This window comes from Microtus ochrogaster, chromosome 7 (genome assembly GCF_000317375.1).
Source record: "Microtus ochrogaster isolate Prairie Vole_2 chromosome 7, MicOch1.0, whole genome shotgun sequence".
Taxonomy (NCBI): Eukaryota; Metazoa; Chordata; class Mammalia; order Rodentia; family Cricetidae; genus Microtus; species Microtus ochrogaster.
The window spans coordinates 60,379,681-60,400,151 of NC_022014.1; the positions used below are offsets into that span (position 1 = coordinate 60,379,681).

A 20,471-nucleotide genomic window follows, 5' to 3' on the forward strand; every position below is an offset into this window, starting at 1 on the left:
TAATGTGATGTTGGAGGACAGTCTTCAGGATTGGGACCCCCCTTCCACCTTGGTTTTGAGACAGGGTTTCTCTTGTTTTGCTTCCACATTGTATACTCAAGCTTCTGGCTGATTCTCTTATCTCTTGCACTTACTGAGGTCACAAGTGTGACCAAAATCCACATTTTTGGGTGGATTTTGAGTTTTGAGCTCAGGTCATCCTGGCACTCCTTGAGCTGTCTTCCTTGGCCTCCCATCTGTGCAAATAAATCTTAAAGGCATGTATTGATTTTGACTGTACTGTGTTCTGATGAAATTATATTTATTAACACATGAATAGGCTTGTGTATGGTTCCCAATATCATATTCCTTTTTCTTAGGAAAGAACACTCTGTGAGTATTGGGCTGATGCCTGGCTTGGGGTCTATGCTTTTAATCCTAGCACTTGGACACTTGAGAGGCAGATCAGGTGGAGCTCAATGACTTCCAGGCCAGTCAGGACTGTATAGTAAGAGCCTGTGTCAAAACAAAAACAAAAGCACAGCAGCTTACCAGACATTTGGTCCTGATGTTACACATCTGTAATCTTAGCACTCAGGAGACAAAGGCAAGGGAGAGTCATGGGTTAAAGGCCATCTTGGGCCACCTAGCAATTTCTTAACTAACCCCAGCTACAGTAAGATACTGTTTATAAAGCTTGTGACATTCAGGTGCTAAGGACAATACACTTCATCTTACTGACTTTACAGAGGCTTTCAGATTCTTCAGAATTTGTTTCTTTCTTAAAACAAGAACAAATTTAGGCCACATGTTGATGTGCATTCAGTGATCCTACCTTGGAAGAAATATGTTCAGTTCTGAGAGATACATTTTTAAAGAAATAAGGCTTTAGGGCTGGAGACATGACTCAGGTTAAGTCCATGTACTATTCTTGCAGAGGACCCAGGTTTTATTGCCAGAACCCACATCAGGTGGCTCACAACTGCCTGTAACCCTCATTTTCAGGGGATCCAACACTTTGGCCTCTGAGAACACCTGACATAAATTGATTTATGCCTTCAACATACACATAATTAAAGATAATAAAAATAAATCTTAAAAGGCAAATACTAGACATTAACTGGAGCTGTGATTTCTATTGAACTGTGCAATGCAAACCTACCTGGTCTCCATGCCTGGCTACCTAGCGCACTCCTGCCTGGCAGGCCTAGTGTGGGAGTAGGATGTGTGTCACATCCTAGCCATAAGCACAGCTTCCGTGGGTTACCTTACTTCTCCACTCTGCATCAACAAACCAAACTCAGTGTAATCTAAAATGTCGAAAAACTCCAAATAGTTTATTTTACTAGGCTGATTCTTGTTCATGTAGTGCAAAAAAATCTCATACAATCAAATTTGCTATATAGCTCTGGTGTTTGAAAACTGACCTATCACTTCAGAGACATGGCCTGCCTAATGCTGGCATCACATTTCTTATCAGCTACACAAGTGGCTTACAACAGCTGGTAATGTTGGTGGCTGCATTGCCTCCTGGGAAGGTTGAGATTATTGGCTTCAAGATTGATTCAAAATGTGGTATGCAAGAGTGGAAAGAATTTGAATTATTAAGTTTCAAAGTCCTGTTCTTTAGATTTTTAACTATGTGTTTCTATATGTGTCTGTGTACAGGTATGTGTAAGTGAGTTCTGGTGTCCCAAGGAGGTCAGAAGAGAGTGTTAGATCCCCGGAACTGGAGTTACCTATGGGAGGTTGTGAACTGCATGGTGTGGGTGTGGGTCCGGGTCCTCTGGAAGAGCAGCAGGTGTTCCTAACCTTTGAGTCATCTCTCCAGCTCCAAGCTGGCAGAGCTGTTCTAATACTTGAAGGAGGCTATGACTGGAATTTTAGTTTAGCATGCCAACCTTTTAGGAAGATGAGATATTAGTAGTAGTGGTTTCTACTAGAAATTCTAAACATGCATCTTTAGTATGCGGCTAGTCTCCTGCAGGAAAATCTGTTTTTTGAGGTGTTTATTTTCTAGTGTGTCAAGGCACTGGTTAGTGTCACAGCAGTTTCTCTTGCTGCTGTCAGGCTGTGGGCTTAGTTCTCATGAATAAAGTGGTTGAAAGGAGAGTTTAGTGCATGGTGATAGAAACATGACAGAAAGCCATGTTCAAAGTTTATAGGCTAAAAATGTTGAGTTGAAAATGACCTAACCAGTAGTAGGGACCCATGGTGCACCTAGAAACCAGGGCTTTGTGAGAGTATCGCGGGGGGAATGGCTGTTGGTGAGACGGGCACAGTTGATGTAACTCAGCTTCTGGCTTGAAGACATAACTGAATGATGGAGCCTTTTTGCATAATGTTAGAAAGATTTGATTTGGAGTCACGGTGGAGAGGTCAGAGGTTATTCGATGTTACACATCTGGGCATGGAGAATGCAGGATCAAAGGTATCTGTTAAAAGGTAAGATGAGGGCACACTGGGGCTTTGAGAAGGTGGCTGAATTTGGATGGCAATGAAGGTAGTTAGGTAGCTGAGAGTCCCTGGAGGGTGTGACTTTTCAGAAGCCCGAGGAAGATGGAGTTTAAAGAGGAAGGGAGACATTTGAAGCCTGGACATGACCTTGAGCAACAGAGAGAGGTCTTGTTGGGCAGCTGTATTAGAGGCAGTCTAACTTAAGTGAGTTTTAATGACCCAGTCCTTCTCATCATGTGAAAGGTGACTTGTGAAACTCTCCTTAAAGAATCACCTGTGACACAAGGACTCAGGTTCTTTTCAATTGGTGAGGTGGACAGAGGCTATCATGGCTTTTCATGTGCAGGCTTTTTAATTTGAGTCTTAGTATACATCTGGTCTTTAAATAGTCAGATAAACTTGAGTAAGATGACGTATGCATTTCTTTAAATTACCCAGAAAAATTACATACAGAATAAAAGAAGTGCAATAGGATTTTTAGAAAGTCTCATACGAGGCAGATCTTACTGAATTTTATTTGATCCTAATATAAAACTGTACTATTGAATATTAATTTTAATATGTGTAGACCTTTTGGTTTTATACCTCTTTGTTATCTATCTATCTATCTATCTATCTATCTATCTATCTATCTATCTATCTATCTATCTATCTATCTATCTATCTATCTATGTTTTCCAAGACAGGGTTTCTCTGTAGCTTTGGAGCCTGTCCTAGAACTAGCTCTTGTAGACCAGGCTGGTCTTGAACTTACAGAGATCTGTCTGCTTTTGCCTCCCGAGTGCTAGGATTAAAGGCATGCACCACCGCCCGCCCGGATACCTTTTTGTATTATATGTGATGTTTCCCTCCCTGTAATATATGTGATGGTTCCTTCCCTTTCTTCTTTTCTCCCTTCCCTCCTTTTTTCCTTCCTTCTTTCCTTTCCTTTTCCTTCCTTCCCTCCCTCCCTCCTTCCTCCTCCTTCTTTTTCTCTTCCTCCTCCTCCTCCTTCTTCTTTTTTTTTTTTTTCAAGACTGGGTTTTTTTTGTGTGTAGCCCTGGCTGCCCTGGACTCACTTTGTAGACCAGCCTAACCTTGAACTCAGAGATCAGCCTGCCTCTGCCTCCAAGTGCTGGGATTAGAGGTGTGCACCACCACGCCTTGCCAATACTGTGTAAGTTAACAACTCTTGATTCTCTGACACCTTCAAGCACGCCTTGTCTCATACTCACACGTACATGAGTGTCCCGATTGTTGTCTCTAAGATAGGCTGAGCTCTTTTCCACACAGTGAATCTCCCATGTGAGACTCACTTCTTTGTAATACCGGATATACTTTTATTCTGGTTGTTATTTATTATCATTACCGAGAGAGAAATGTTATGGTTAGATTCTTTTGGTAAGATTTACCTGGCAAGCCCTCAGCTGAAAGTCCACTGTAGTTTTAATTCAGTGCCTTTCCTCCTAGCTTCAGTAATTTTAAAGTCTTAATTATCTCAACCATGTTCAAACACGTTTACCTATTAGTTAATGTGTTTCACTTATTAAAAATCACCTGTAGTTTACTCAGACTCACAAGAATTATATGTCCTTGTGCATGTGTGTGTGTCTGAGAGGCAGCATTCACATATGAGATCAGATAACAGCTTTCAGAGTCAGCTTACTGCTTCCATCACGTGGGTTCTGGAATTGAACTCTGCTCACCAGGCTTGGCAGCAGGCACCTTTACCCACTGAGCCCACTCAGGGGCCACACTCAGTCATCTAAAAATTATTAAACATATTACTTTATGCTTATATAACTTGCCTTCAGCTTGGATATAGGAAAGAAAGATATAGTATATATTGATGAGCCGTGCAGGCGGCCGGGTGCTGGGGACGCAGCTCCGCCGCTCTTAATTCAACAATATATAGATTTGTTAATTCAGTACAGTGAAATTGATACAGAATTTTACATTTCCATATATTTATATTTGAACTTCTTTGTTGTATTTTTTAGATCTTATGGTTTTGATGAGAAATACTCAAACTAGTTTTCTGCTTTCGATTTAGGTTCAACCTTAAAGTGCAATTGCAGATTTTAGCAAGCTTCATGCTCACTGGAGTTTCTGGGGGTGCAAAGTATGCTCAGAATGGACAACTTTTTGGTCGTTTTAAGCTTACTGAAACCCTTTCTGAAGATACTTTGGCTGGACGACTGGTGATGACCAAAGTCAATGCTGTTTATTTATTACCAGTCCCTAAAGAGAAGCTAGTACAGAACCAGGGAACCAAAGAGAAGGTTTATGAAGCTACTATTGAAGAAAAAACAAAAGATTATATATTTTTAAGGATATCCAGGGAATGCTGTGAAGAGCTTAATCTTCGGCCTGACTGTGACACACAGGTATGTTTGCAGGCAGTGCCTTCCCCAGTGTCTTCACCCCAGTGCCAGCTGTTGCCTGCTGCTTCTTCTCCCTTGCCGACCAGAAGTGCACTTGACTTTGAAGGCATATTATCCTGGGTGGTTAGAATTGCAGTTTCTGTCACCTTTTGAATTTAAGGAACATGTAGTATGTTCTAGTTTTGTACAAGCTTGAACTCTCTGATTAGATGTTTGACATCTGCAATGGAAGAGTAAGGTTTTTTTGTTTGTTTTTTAAGCTGCTGTGACTAGGGCCACTGGATTAGCATTGTCTGCTTTCCTTGTTTTTCACTAATGGTGTTTAGGTGAAGCCTGTGCCCTGTTGGCTATATTTAACTGGAAAGCTAAATCTAGCCTTTAGATGAAATAGACCGTTATTCATAGTCAGTCTGTACAGGGTTGTAAGGTCGATTATCACTCAACATGTGATACTACACACTTGTTCTGGTGTTATCAAATGTGTTCTTCATGGGCATGGTCTGCTCAGACACTCTTTATCTAGCATTTATAAGATTTCAGTTCTTAGTATGTAAAATGAGGTCAGTAATAGCATGTATGCTGTTAGTATGATTACACAAGGTCATCCATGGTAACTGCTTGTTACAGTGCCTAACAAATGCTGCCAATGGGATATAATCATAGTCTGAAAGAAGCTCTAAACTTGTCCTGCAAATTGTTGTCTCCATGAAGTATTTTTGTGCACTGCCAATAGTGATGTTGGTGTAAAAGCTATTTTAAAAACGTTCATTTTCTATTTCAGGTTGAACTTCAGTTTCAGTTGAATCGACTACCCCTCTGTGAAATGCATTATGCACTAGACAGAATTAAGGACAATGATGTTTTGTTTCCTGACATCAGTATGACTCCTACCATACCTTGGAGTCCCAACAGGTATGAAAAGAGATTTCTTAGAAAAAGGAGGATGTTAATATTAAATTGAATGCCTGTATCAGTTCAAGCACACTTGCTTGTTTGCTTTTTTTCTTTTTCTTTTTTTAAGACAGTGTTTCACACTATAACCAGGCTGGACTGAATCTTATTATGTAGTTCAAGTTGACCTTGAACTTGTGGTAATCCTCTAGCCTCCGTCACCCCAGTGCTGGGGTTGCCAGTGCAAGCTAGTACACTGAGCTCAAGCCTGCCTTTGTTAGACAGCTTGCCTATGTTCTTCAGGAGATGAACGAGACATTTGACATTCAGACTGGAGATTAGTTCTGTGACTTCTCTCAGTGATCTCAATTTGATAGAACACTGAGCAGCTTAGGGATATTTCCAAATGGAATTCTGACATGACAATCATGACCTTCTGCAGTGGTTCAAATAGATACAACAGCTTTGGACGCAGATGGTATTGTGATTTAGCAAAGTAGAGGGAGAGGTCAGAAGATGTTTCTTCAGAAACTGCTGTCAAGTTAGGGGTTGTGCAAATAGCCATCTTCTTAACTGTTAACTCCACTTGAAGTTAAATGAATTACTGCTGGTTTGTCCCAAGAAATGCAGCTGTGTGAGTATTCTTTGTCACTGGTTTCTGTCCCATTAACTTCTGCTTTCCTAGCTCACTTGACCATAGGAGAGTATCTAAGTGACTTTACACATAAAGATTTGCTTGGGTGGCCACTTGGCAGAGTGGTGGTCCTGTTCCTTCCTGATGGATGTCTTGGTGTCTTTAGTAATTGATTACTGTTGACAAGTAAAGAGTGAACACAGAGGATCAGGTGGTACATTTTTATAGATCAGGCCTAGAAGGATCAAGACATACAAGTCCATTCAATATTCCATTGCTCCTGGTCCTAAAAACAGAATAAAACATGATACACCTTTTAGTACAAGCTTTCCATTACTGCCTCACCCCACTTCTTTTTATTGCCACGTTTCTTAATAGGCAATAGTCTGCGTGTCTCCCAACATTCTTCATTTACTGTGACTTTGCTGCTCATTGTCCTGAAAGTAATTGTGATCTGATCATAGAAACTCAGGGACATCCCAGCTCTCATTTGGTTGAGCTTTGCATCCATCTCTTTCTTCCCATTCTTATAACTGGTGCTGAGGTTATACTTGAACTATTTTGGTGACATTCTGTTGTTCTTCCATCCTGCTGTCTGTATCTCTGTTGTTTGGCCCAACCTAAATACTTCTTCCAAAGTTAGTTTTTAAAATAACTGTGGCATTTCATCATGTGTAGATCTTTGGACAAAGTCTGAGAACCTGATGCTGAGCTCTGTTCTAGCTTCTCACTGACTGCCTCCTAGTCCCGTTGTCTTTTCTCATTCCCAGTTCTGGGTGCATTCAGTTGTCTTGACACTTATTTATGCCTTCCTGTGCTTACTTACCTCCTTATGTTTTGTTATTCCTATTAAGCTTTTTAAACGTTATGGTAAAATCCATGCAACAAAGAATCGGTCATCATGAATCATTTAAGAGTCTAGTCTGTTAGCTTAAATATATTGATGCTGTGTACTCATGTGTGTCTCTACCTCCTCATCTCTGTTCACAGCTGCATGGTTTCCTCTGCTGACCAGTCTTTGACCGGGATCAGCCTTTTGAAGATCGTTTGGTACTTTAGAGTCACATGCAGCTTAAGTGCTCACTCTTCAAGTAGATGAGCAGGATGCTTCTGTTTCATTATTTCAGCACGTATTTACTGAGTCCCTGATGTGCCAGTTTTGGGCTTTCCAGCATGATCTCTCTAAATTAATTTTTGTCAGTTGTGTACATTTCAACTTTTTTCCTGAACTCCGAGCTTTGTAAAATACGAGATCATGTCTTATTTATTTTGACAATCAAGAAAGTCTTGTACATTGAAGTTAATATTAATTTCAGGTTTAAAGAGGAAGTTAATATTAATTCCAGCCTAGTGAAGCTTTTGGCATTATGACTTGATTTGCTCATTGTGTCCAACAGTACTACTGGCTGGCTGTTAAGTACAGAAGTGCCAGAAGCTGTCACAGAGCAGGGTGCTTTCCAGCAGGGCCAGGCTTGCCCACTACAGTAGGAATAGTAGAGGAGGGTCCTGTGTCTAGGACCTGAGATGCTGGCAGCCATGCAAACCCTTTTCTGGAATCACAGGGATTTTATTTTATTTTATTTTTTATTTTTCCATTCAAAAATTTACACTTCCTCCCCTTCTTCACCCCCCCCCCACTTACCCTCCTTCCTCCCCCTCCCTCCTTAAGAGAGGGCATGGAACCCTACCCTATGGGAAGTCCAAAGCCCTCCCCCCTACTTCCAGGCCTAGGAAGCTTTGCATCCAAATAGACTAGGGTCCCAAAAAGCCAGTACATGCAGTAGAAACAAGTCTCAGTGCCTTTATCAATGGCTTCTCAGTCAGCCCCCACTGTCAGCCACATTCAGAGAGATCGGTTTGATCGCATGCTCATTCAGTCCTGGTCCAGCTGGATTTGGTGAGCTCCCATTAGATCAGGTCCACTGTCTCAGTGGATGGACCAACCCCTCGCGGTCCAGACTTCCTTGTTCATCTTCTCCCTCCTTCTGCTCTTCAACTGGACCTTGGGAGCTTTTAGATAGACAATGAAGGCGAAAAGTCATTCTTGAGCATGTGGCCTATGAACTAATTGCAGGAATGAATCGGGTCAGAGGAGGAAAGGCTTTGAATTAACATAGTGCTGGGAGTGAAAGAATTTTTTTTCATTTAAAATTTTTTTTCCCCCTGAAACTAAGCTTGGATAGACTGTTTTCAGCTGTGGAGACAAGGCTCTGCAGCATGCATGCTTAGGTTGCTTTCTTACTCAGTGGTTGGACAATGACGATAGTTGCTTTCAGATTTTGGCTTTCTTTACGTATTCGTTACTTATTGCCAGAAATTGCAGAGATAACTGACATCAATAAAGTCTCAGATCTGCTCTGAGTCCCTTACACTAAAACAGTTGATAATCAGAATGGGCTCCATAGTTAAGGAATGATATTGACAAATTTACAGAATTGTTCCTTAAGTTTGTTGTTAAACTCTTAGCTTTGTAGTTAATATACAGAGTCCTATATCTTTAGCATTTTGTAACTCATGCTGATGGAAATGGTTGGTATGTGTTGTTTTGTTTTTTAATGTGTATTATTCAAGTAATGTCTTTTCCTAAAATCATCAGAGAATATAGAAATAGAAACTAAAGTGGATTAAACTTTTGATGCTCGAGTATTTTTCCAAAAAACTTTAGATTTAGAGTGTTTTAGTTGATGCAAACATATGCACGGTGTCATTGGCTTTAGGACAGCCGTCTAGTGCCATGTCTTACCTTTGTAGATAGAGGGAGGGTTATAGATGGCAGGGGATCTTGCAATTGCAGTGTCAGATTGGGTGTGTGGAACTGCTTTCTGAGCTGAGCTTCTGTAGTAAGTTGAGTTACAGAAGCCCAGAGTCAAGTAGCCAGGACTGGGGCAAAGGCCAATAGTGTTATCATAGACCACATCACCTTTCCTCTTGGCCTATAATAACATGTTGGGAGTTTTGTTTTTTGCTTTGTTTTCTGATGCTTGTTGTTCATTGGGTTTGTGTTGGCTGCTCGAAATTTATTTACCTTGTGCTCTTTGCAACCAGAGGAGCACAAACATGAATAGGGCTTTCTTGACTCAAAAAAACCCAAAACACTGAGCATTATTTGTTTGTTTGATGGTTTGTTTTGTTTTAATAGATGTGGAGGCTGTTTTGAGAGACTTCTTCCACTGTCAGACTGACCAGAGTTGGGTTCCAGAAGCTAGGCTCTGTAGAATAGAAAGGCAGAGGAAAGCGGTGCTGGGGATGGTTTGTGGGTAACCATGCCAGTGACTGCCTCATATCGGGTCTGGACGTGGTGGTCACTTAGAGCTCATTTCTTCTTTTGCGATAGAAGATAGAGCATTGCCAGGCACTGGAAGAGCTATTATTGCAGAGCTGGCCATTGCAGAGGGACTCTGAAGTAAGGTGCTTTATGTAGTATATGGTCAGAGTTCTCTTTCCTTCTAATGTACAAAAAAAAAAAAAAAAAGTCAAATTCAGAAAAAGTAGTAGTGGCATGTTTTTATCTTCTGAGTTGATTTTCTAAGGGTCTGTAGATTTAAAGACTCTCCTTGGTTTGAGTTTAGCACAGTGGATCAGTTGCAATTCTTAAGCATCTCTGACTGTTAGGACAGTTTTCATATGTAAGTTCAGCCTTCTTCACCAAGAGGGACTTTTGGTCTCAACTCTGTCCTCCTGCCTTTGGTCGTTCCACAGATACTTGACAAATTTAGCCGGTGTCTTCACACATCCTTTTGTTTGAGCTCACATCTCAGCACTTTTACCATAGCTGTTGCAGCATTAGTATTTTGGTTGGCGTTGTGAGGAAGAATGCTATTGATTCTTTACTTTTACCTGCCTCAGCATCTGGTGTCCATTGAAATCTTCAAATCATAACCATGTTGGAAGGGGCACTCGTGGGAGCGGGTTCATTACACAGCCACATGTGCTGCAGGTGGTCATCACTCTGAACAGTAGAAGCTGTGTGGGTGGATGGCATATGTGGGAAAATACCAGAAAATATGCCATTTCATCTGGGTTTGTTACCTTAAAAAAAAACCATGCTATTTAATCAAGATTTTAGTCAATCTGTTACTTAATCAAATGTCTCTTAACCAGGGGGATGTGGGTTTTTTCCTTTTTTTTGTGTTCCAGGCCTGGATGGAGATCTTCCAGTAGGTCAGCAGTAGACATTTAGATAGTTGTTTTTTTGTATTCTGTTACAGCTTCCCCATTATGGGAAACAGTTTTTTTTTTTATTTTGAAGTATTGCCAGCAAGTAGACTACAAGTGTTTGTTTTCTTTAGATTAGTATATAACTCAGGTTAGTTTTGGTTCCTTGTAGAACTGACTGTAATCTGGAGAGGTATTAGCATAAGTGTTGGTTATTGTAGATGCTGTGCTACTTATGTAGGTGTGTCGGTGAAACTGACAATACTGATGTGCATGTTTGTATTTTCTACAGACAGTGGGATGAGCAATTAGATCCTCGACTAAATGCAAAACAGAAAGAAGCTGTCCTGGCCATCACCACTCCTCTCTCCATCCAGCTGCCGCCTGTTCTCATCATCGGACCCTACGGGACAGGCAAAACCTTCACCCTGGCTCAGGCCGTCAAGCACATCTTGCAGCAGCAGGAGACCAGGTGAGTGGAGGAGGCATTACTGTCTCCTTAGCCAGACACAGTTTCTCTTCTTGTTTTAAAGATAGAATGAGGGCCAACGAGACAGTTTATCCAGCTCTTAATCATTAAAGGAAGAGCAAGACCTCAAAGCGATGAAGTTTGTATTCTCTTAGAATATGTTGTTTTAGAAGCTGGCAATGTAGACAATGAGAGTTTTTAACATAGCTGTCAAATCTTCAAGTCTGCTAAGGGTTGGGTATGTTAGATCTCAAAGAGCTGGGTTTAGAATGTTTATTACAGACAGATTTAAAATTTATTTGGGGGAAGTCCTCTTTAGCCTAGAGTAACATACTCTCCTAAAGACATCATGGGGTCCTTGGTGAAGACTGAGCAGGGTGAGGGAAATGGACATGTAAGATGGCCACTGCTCTTTTGGTATTATATACTGCTTGACTAGCTTTGTGTTGTGTCATTCTTTTTATTTGCACCATTTATTTCAGCAGGATTCTCATTTGCACCCATTCTAATAGTGCTGCTGACCTCTACATAAAGGATTATTTACATCCATATGTAGAAGCAGGCAATCCCCAGGCAAGACCTCTCAGGTATTTTTAAGGCTTATTATGTATCTGTATTGTTCTTTGTTATTCTTAAGAAAAGGTGTCTGTAAAGATTTTAGAGGCTTTGGAAACACCTAAAGCATTAATTGTGCATTGGCATTTGAAGGTTATGTCATTGGAAGAAATCCTTAAATTAAGGCAAAATGTAAAAATTGTTGACCATTTCTGAAACATTACATATACAGAAAGACATCCTTTTTTAAATTTCTCATGTAAAACTGTTGTTACGGTTGGAGTAGATTTTGGTATGTACATCTAAAAAATAGTGTAAGATAAGCAATTAGCTTAAATCAAATTGAGTTTGGTTACTAGCATGGTTTGCATAGCAGAGAAGTCATGTAATAACAGTTCTTGATGGAGTCAAATTTTAACTGTGGTCATTTACTGGAAGCTGAACATTAGAGAAGCATGTGTTCTTCACACTTCTGCAGCACTGTGATGATGTGTTCAGGACTTTTTGCTACTATGTAAGAGAAAGAGTATCAAAAGAAATTTTCCATTGCTGTAGAAAGGTCCAATGATTATATGTGGACATAAAATATACTTAAATGTAGACTATGGGAGAATAAAAGTCCTTTTCTTCAGAAAACAATAAAGAATCATAAGTAGTTATTTTATTATATCATTTACTTTTGTTGTATGAATTATTAGTTTTGCCATTTTGCAAACTAATACACCATGGTTTAGGTTGGTCATATGATTATTAATTACTGCTTAAAATTAATTTCTAACCACACTTTGATTCATAATATACTAACCTCTTATTTCTAGTCGAGTCCAGGCATGGAAACATGAAGTTATGTTATTTAATTCTTTAATTCCCATCACCAAAACCCTTTGAAAGTGTTCAGCATAGTGGTGTGGCCTGCTAGCACAGATGCCCATGCTGTGCTGTCCTCTCGCTGTAAAGACTAAGAAATCATCAGTGCAGTAGAATCATGTAACGGTGTAAATGAATGCAAAACAGATTGTAAAATATATACACAGCTTTAATGGGGGAAATTAGACTTACAGTACCACGGTTCCCGCAGAGAAGCAGGAAGGGGCGCGTGGATTTATAAGTAAACAGTCACCCGAGGCAAGCCCGCCCCCTAAGGGGCTGGCTTAACCCTACAGAATCAGTTACGTGTAGTAATAAAATACTGACCGCTTATCCCCAGAGCATGGGTGAGATGTTTACTGAAAGATGCCTTCACAGTAGGTTGCGGATTTTAACCTCTAACCTCACAGTGGAAGTGGAGGAGCTATCATTCTACCCTGAGTGTTCTCTAATGGAGAAGAGTTGATTGTTTTGTTTACTTGTAGTGGTGTGTCTGTGTGTGTCTGTGTGTGTTGCATAGAAAATGTGGCAGTCTTGGATATCATGGTGTTCTTGGCTTAGAAGCAGTTGAATGGAGCTAGTGGTGGCGGCGCACACAAGCCTTTAATCCCAGCACTCGGGAGGCAGAGGCAGGCGATCTCTTGAGTTTGAGGCCAGCCTGGTCTACAGAGCTAGTTCCAGGACAGCCAAGGCTACATAAAGAAACCCTGTCTTTTTTTTTTTTTGTTTTTTTCGAGACAGGGTTTCTCTGTGGCTTTGGAGCCTGTCCTGGAACTCGCTCTGTAGACCAGGCTGGTCTCGAACTCACAGAGATCCGCCTGCCTCTGCCTCCCGAGTGCTGAGATTAAAGGCGTGCGCCACCATCGCCCGGCTAAGAAACCCTGTCTTAAACCAAAAAAAGCAAACTAAACAAAAACAAAATATTTGAGAGAAGCCCCCATCTTGCTTGGTGGACTTAGCATAGGGTATTTGATATTTGAGATAGACTCCCATCATATTTCTAGGTTATATAGCCTTTCCACGTGCAATTACTTTGGGCTGTGAGGATCCGCCATGACATGTGTCCCCATATGTGTAATACAAAGTGATTTTTCCAGTAGAGTGTGTTCAGAGTGGTCCATGTGCAGAAAGATATCTCACTTTTTCTTAGCTCTCAGAGTTGTTGAATCCAAGATGAAAAAATAATTATTTTCAGATTATTTCATTTAGTAAACAGAATAAAATGAAAAAGTGCCTAGCTTCCTGGAGTGTCTTCTTTATACAACACCCTACATACTTACTGTAGCTTTATTTCTCTAGGAGAGGTGCTAGCTTGCAGCTGCAACCTAGGAGGGTTTATGTCTTGAATTCTTAGACTATATTAGAACATTAGCTGAGATTAGTTGATAGTTTTCCTATGAATCATAACCATGATAGATTTGGGAGATAGAGAGGATTAGAATGCCTAATTGCTCTTGAGAGTTTTGTTCCTTTTGGTGGTTCTGGAATAGAACCTTATGGGCTTGGCCATGCTAAGCAAGTGCTCCTTGCCACATCCCTAGCCAGAGGGGGGAGGGGGGGAAACAGCTTTACTGGAGTTGTTCTGGAATGTGAGAGATGGAACACAAGAGGGCACCAGATGTCTATAGGCTCCTGAGAGGAGAGCTGTTGATAGAAAGGCACGCTGATATAAGTTGGCTACTTCTCAGGCCATAGTGTGGACTTGGCCCTGGGAACCAGACTAGTCAGTGAGGAGATAAAGTAGTAGTGTGGTAAGCACGATACTCAGGGTTAGGATTCATGAAGTTTCTGTTAGTTGCCAACTGAGCCTAACGTATTTGGAGTTCTTAGATAACATTTTAGGTTACATTGAGTTTCGGTTTTTACTTTGTTTAGAATTGGGGGATTTATATACATGTGTATATATGACATACATGCACACATCCCTATAGACAGATAAGTAAACAAACAAATGAATAGAATTCAAAGATTTGAGAAAAAGAATATAGAAATACAGATGGGGAGTGGCACATGACTGTAATCCTAGTACTTGGTGAGGCGGAAGCTGGTGAATTATTACAAATTTGAGGTCAGCCTTGTAATATCAGGAGCCATGAGAGCTACACTGTGAGACTTTGTCTCAAAGTTACAAAACAAATAAAAACAAAAACAAGGAAAAGAAGTATCCCTCCCTCCCTCCCTCAAGATTTATTTACTATGTATGAAGTATCCTGCCTGCATGTATGCATGAAGGCCAGAAGAGGGCACCAGACCTCGTTACAGATGGTTGTGAGTCACCATGTGGCTGCTGGGAATTGAACTCAAGACTCCTGGAAGAGCAGCCAGTGCTCCCAACCTCTGAGCCATCTCTCCAGCCCCCAGCAGTTTCTTTTTGTATGTGGATCTGAGGATAAGTTTCTGACCCTCGCAAGACCATAGTGCATGGAGGCAGTTATCTGGAGGAATGGTGTTACTGCTGTCTGGGAAAGTTGAAGGCAGCTTCATTTCGGGTAGTCTTTAAAGAAATAGGTGTTTTTATTATTATTATTGTTGTTGTTATTATTATTATTATTAAATCATCAGTTTTTTGACAGTTTCTGTTTTAAGTGGTAACTTTTTGTTTTATTTGTTTTCCTAGACAGTGTTTCTCTGTAGTTCTGGCTGTCCTCGACTAGCTCTGTAGACTAGGCTGGCCTCGAACTCACAGAGATCTGACTGCCTCTGCCTTTTGAGTGTTGGGATTAAAGGCGCATGCCACCACCACCTGGCTAGTAGTGACATTTTTAGTTGTTTATTGTATGTGAATTTATTACAAGACTTCAGTGAATTAAAATTACATATACCAAACTATTTTCTGTTTTAAGTATTAATCTGAATCTTATGGAATATGTAAGCTGGTTTGTTTCTAGGAATACATAAGATATACTGTCACATATATATTTATATTTTTTTATTTCTCTCCTGTGGTGCTAGAAACCCAGAGCTTTGAGCATATTAGTCTTTATCCCCTACATTTATACTTTCAATGAATGATGAACTTAAAAACATCATTTGCCAATGTTAATTCTCTGATTTGAAAAATGTCACATTTATTTTATTTTTTTCTCCGCCTTTGTAAATACTACCCCATTCATCTAGTTTCAAAAGCTAGAAGAAGTAGGTGGCTGTAAGCCAGCGATCAGGAGGTAGAGATGGGTAGAACAGGAATGCAGATCATACTCCATCTATGTGTAGTGAGGTCGAGTCCAGCCTGGATGATCTCAGACTCGCTGTTTCAAAAGCAGAAATGAAACAGAATCATCCATTGCCTTAAATTCTATCACTAGATCATTAATGAATTCTGTTGATATTACATTAAAATGTCTAGTGAATCCAATTTGTATACCTCTGCTCTTATGCAAGCCACCATCATCTCATGTCCAGATCCTGGCATTAACTTCCTGACCTGCCTCCCTGTGCCTTTTGTACCCTGCTTTCCCCTCCACCTCACTTAGGATTGTTCTGGAATCAAATCATATGAGCTTGTGAGGGCCCATCATGAACCCTTTCCATGTTCATGTTTATTGACACCATGCAGATGCCTTGAAGTTGGCCATGGGAGCATCTTTTTATATCATAGAAGCCAGCAAACGCTGGAGCGCTTACCCACATCTGCTTGTTAAACAGTGAGCAGTATGCCACCCTTTAACTCTCTCCCTAAATGGATTCTGTCCAGAGACCAGAGTAGTCTTCCAGCAACATGAGGCACCACGACTGCCCTGTCCAGTCTGATGGCTTTTCATTAAACTCAGAGTAAAGCCAAAGCCTTTGTGGTTGCTCTGAAGCCCTGTGCTGTCGCACAGATCTTTGTCATGTGGTCAGTGGGGTGGTAGAGGCTAGAAGTTTAGGTTGTGTCTGTGCATCAGATCAGAGTAATCTATAGCTGATTCCTGTTCATATTTTTTACTGTAGCTATTTGAAAAGATGAAATGGTTGTATCTGTACAGATCAGAGTAATCTATAGCTGATTCCTGTTCATATTTTCTACTGTAGTTATTTGGAAAGATGAAAAGGTTGTGTCTGTACAGATCAGAGTAATCTATTGCTGATTCCTGTTCATATTTTCTACTGTAGTTATTTGTAAAGATGAAATTTCTTAAGATTTGCACTAAAGAGTTTTTGATTATTCAAAAATTTAATTTATCTTCAGGTTTCAGAAGCCCAGGTAGAGGTCTTTTTAAAAATAGTTTTAAGAACTTTTCTAAAGTAAATTATTGTAAATTGTCCTAACCTAAAAATGTTATAAGCATACAATTTCATTGTTTGTGTTAGCATAATAAATAATTAAAATATAAGTTAAGTACATTTTTGTAATAGTATAATTGAAAAAAGGTAGTTTGAGAATGAAAGGTTTCAGTTTTTAATTTTTAAAACAAACTGTTGCTTATAAAGCATAAATTGATATATTAATTGTTGAAAGATTAATCTGCATACTTAAAAAATAGGTATTTTGTGTTGGCACCTATACTTTATATTTATTTGATGGGAAGGTCATTGTGGGCATAGTGGCAGTTTTATCCTAATATTCTAAACTCTAATATGGAATGAATGATTGAGATTTATTTATTTGTTAATTTTTGGCACTATGGTCTTAAGTAACAGTCTAGTGTTTTAGTAATCAGCAACTATGACCGTCCTAACAGGAAGTGTGGTCCTCTCTTGTAGGGTGTATTTCCGAAACCGCTGGGTGAAGACTGTCCACCCGGTTGTGCATCAGTACTGTTTGATTGCAAGCGCACACTCCACCTTCCAGATGCCCCAGAAGGAAGACATCCTTAAACATCGAGTGGTAGTGGTCACACTGAATACTTCCCAGTACCTCTGCCAGCTGGACCTTGAACCCGGTATGCCCACTCACCACAGGGGCTTAGCATATGCCTAACTTTGACACGTTCTAGCCGGTGGGCCATATCTGGCCAGGTGTTTCATTTGCTGCATGGAATGCAGCTGCCCATGCCCATTTATTAACTTGTTTCTTGTCTGTGGCTGCTTTTGTGGTACGAATCTCAGGTGGGATCTGCAGCAGGTCAGCAGGGAAAGAAACTCTTTGGCCCTTGACTGAACATCATTTGCCAGCTCCCAGTGTAGTCAGTCGCTGACTGCTGTCCCGTTTGTGCTCTGGTCAGCCAGGTGCTTTTGTTGGTTAGTAAACATGGGAAGAATTCAAATATGGACAGTGTTTTTTGTCTGTGTGCATGCATGGTTTGTTGAGGTTTCCTAAGTTGTTTTTGCATCTTGTGTAGAAATAACAATCATGGCTCATGATTAAGGTTTCTCTTTTTTAAAAAGTTTACTTGTGTGTGTGTCTGCGTCTGCATGCACAGGCGAATGTGTAGGTGTGCTTGCCTGTGGGTGTGTGTATGGAAGCCAAAAGGTGTCCTCTTCCATTACTCTTTGTTTATTCCTTTTAGGCAGAATCTTTCCCTGTGTCTGAGACTCATGCTGTCTTGGGTAGGCTGAAGGCCAGCAAGCCCAAGTGGTTCCCTGTCTGTTTCCTCTTTGGAGCTGGGGTTATAGGCATAGGCGGGATGCCCTACTTGATATGTGGGTGCTGCAGCAGAGCTTCAGTCTTTATCATTGTGCAGTAAGCACTCTTCACTGCTGAGCCGTCTCTCTAGCCCCGAGATCATTCTATTTACACTCTGTAACTATGCCAAATCACTCTTAATTTTATTTACATTTTACTTCTGTGTTTTTGAGACAGAGTCTTGCTTTGTTACTCATGTTTGCATTGAACTCAATCTTTTGCCTCAGCCTTCCAAGTACTAGGGTTCCAGGTGTGTGCCACCATGCCCAGCTCAATCTAATTCTATATGAGTACACAAATCTACGATGACAAGTGTGCGAGTAGGATAGGACTTGACCATACACGATCATGCCACTTCAGTAGCTACTTTAGCAGGGTTCTCACTGGCTTCTGTTTTAGTTGTTGACATTGCTCTTTACTTTTCTGTCTCCTATTGGAATTGCCTTTAAAGCCAGTGGCAAATTCTGTTGAACCTCTGAGTCCCTGGATGACAGAGGGTATTCACTTTCTCTGTATTCCTGGTACCTGGCCCAGGGTGTAAACACCTGGAGTCCTCAACTTTAACATTTTTAAGATTAAAAGCTCTGTTTATCTTAAATGAAGGAACGACAGCCAACCTTTTTCTTTTCCCAAATGAAGCTCATTTTAATTTTAGAAAGAATTGTTAAGGGAGGTGACTAACCTGGGATTAGTGACTAACATGGGAAGGCGCCCCCGTGGGATGGGACTTTCTCTCCATGCCTATAGCTCTTAGTGGCTGTGAGGGCAATCGTAGGATGTGTTTCAGAGTTCATGGCACAATGGCAGCATCACTGCAAACAAGGCTCTTTGAAAGGTCAGTTGGGGAATACTTATTCAGCCCTCTCCCTCCTCACTTGGTGCTGATACCTTGTACACGTGTTCTGCAGATAGAAAGCTAGATGCTGTAGCATTGCTTGGTGAGAGGCCAGGGCATCGAGCTGTGTTTACTAGGTCTCTCTCTTGTTCTAGGTTCTGTTACATATTATTTCATTTCATTCTCTTATCAATACTATGGTGATTATTTTATAGTTAACCAAGCTATCAGGGTTTCTCTATGTAGCTCTGGCTGTCCTGGAACTCCTTCAGTAGATTAGGCTGACCTGGAACTCAAAGATCCACTTGCCTTTGCTTCCCAAGTGCTGGGTTTAAAGGTGTGTGCCACTACACTTTGGCCCTTCTGTTTTTTGTTTGTTTGTTTATTTATTTACTTATAAATAAGCTTTTCGAGTCAGGATTTTTCTGTGTATCCCTGGCTGTCCTGGAACTCATTTTGTAGATCAGGTTGATCTCAGTTCAGATCCCCTTGTCTCTGCCTTTTCTAACTTAACTAGTAGACAACAGTATCAGTATTTATGCAGCTCCTGAAAAAAAAAGATAACTAAAGAAAATAGTTAACCCTTTTTAATCTTTTTTTTAAAAAAATTATTTAAATCATTTATTTTTAGTACTCTGTATCTGAGAGAGATTATGTGTATATGTGTATATATGTATGTGCAGAAGATATCAGATCCCTGAAGTTACAAGTAGATTTCAGCCATCCAACATGGGTGCTGGAAACCAGACTCAGGTCCTCTATAAGAGCAGTGCATTTGCTTAACTACTGAGTCATCTCTCCAGCTCCTAACCTTTTTAAAAAAATCATGTCTTGATTGTTATCTAGATTGAGGATGACCTTAAGGTACTCATGACTCTTGGATTAACTAGGGAAGCTCTTTCCTTAGGGCTGCAGGGAGAACTACTTCTGTACTGCTGCTGTGATGTGTGCTCTGTTTACACTATGCCTTCCAGGGTTCTTTACGCACATTCTGTTAGATGAAGCTGCCCAGGCCATGGAGTGTGAGACCATTATGCCTCTAGCCTTAGCAACTAAGAACACACGGATTGTTTTGGCTGGTGATCATATGCAGGTAGGTGCCATCTTAGTCACTGTCTTACAAATTAATACCAGTCTTTACCAGAGCAGGGACCTCATTCTAGGGCTTCTCTTTACTAGATTAGCCTCTGTTCTGTAAAGGTCAACAGGTGGGAAGTAGGTGATGGGGCAGGAGAGGAGCCTTGAACTTCTTGTAGCGGCATTGGGGAGACCATGTGGAGCTACCATTGCGACATTAGCCTTGAGGCTATGACAGGACAAGACAAAGGATGTGATAGCCAAGTCTGCTGAGTGCTTCTGTAGTTCCCTACTTCCAAAATCTGTTTTTGAGAAGGTTTAATTTTTAGTGTCTTATGAAATAAAGCATACTATTAAAATTATAGCCACAATTTCAAATATGTCAGATTTTATGCCATTTGCATACTTACATATAAAGAGAGACGCCATCTGTCTGTGATGCTGTTTGGAGCTTGTCCTGATGCTTCAGTGGGTTGAGGGTCTGCAGAGCAGGCGTGAGTCTTCCAGGAAAGTAGCTACTGTGCAGAAGGAATTTTGTGCTCACTTGCCTGAAGTAGTTTAAGTGTGATTTTCTTTCTCTTTCTTTCTTTCTTTCTTTCTTTCTTTCTTTCTTTCTTTCTTTCTTTCTTTCTTTCTTTCTTTCT

At 40.6% G+C, this 20,471-nt stretch overlaps 1 protein-coding gene across 7 annotated transcripts in view; it reads left to right on the top strand.

Annotated features, from left to right (window-relative positions):
- The window catches only part of Helz (helicase with zinc finger), a 147,389-nt gene that overhangs the window by 68,063 nt on the left and 58,855 nt on the right, over positions 1-20,471 (top strand). For 5 of the 7 annotated variants that reach the window (XM_026780158.1, XM_005350436.3, XM_026780157.1 and 2 more), the window contains 6 exons: positions 4,469-4,802; positions 5,581-5,711; positions 10,772-10,951; positions 11,431-11,535; positions 17,054-17,232; positions 19,725-19,843. In XM_026780158.1, the coding sequence (XP_026635959.1) occupies positions 4,469-4,802; positions 5,581-5,711; positions 10,772-10,951; positions 11,431-11,535; positions 17,054-17,232; positions 19,725-19,843 (1,048 nt within the window). The remainder of the gene's footprint in view (positions 1-4,468; positions 4,803-5,580; positions 5,712-10,771; positions 10,952-11,430; positions 11,536-17,053; positions 17,233-19,724; positions 19,844-20,471) is intronic. The other 2 variants (XM_013347521.2, XM_026780160.1) reach the window with 2 other exon arrangements.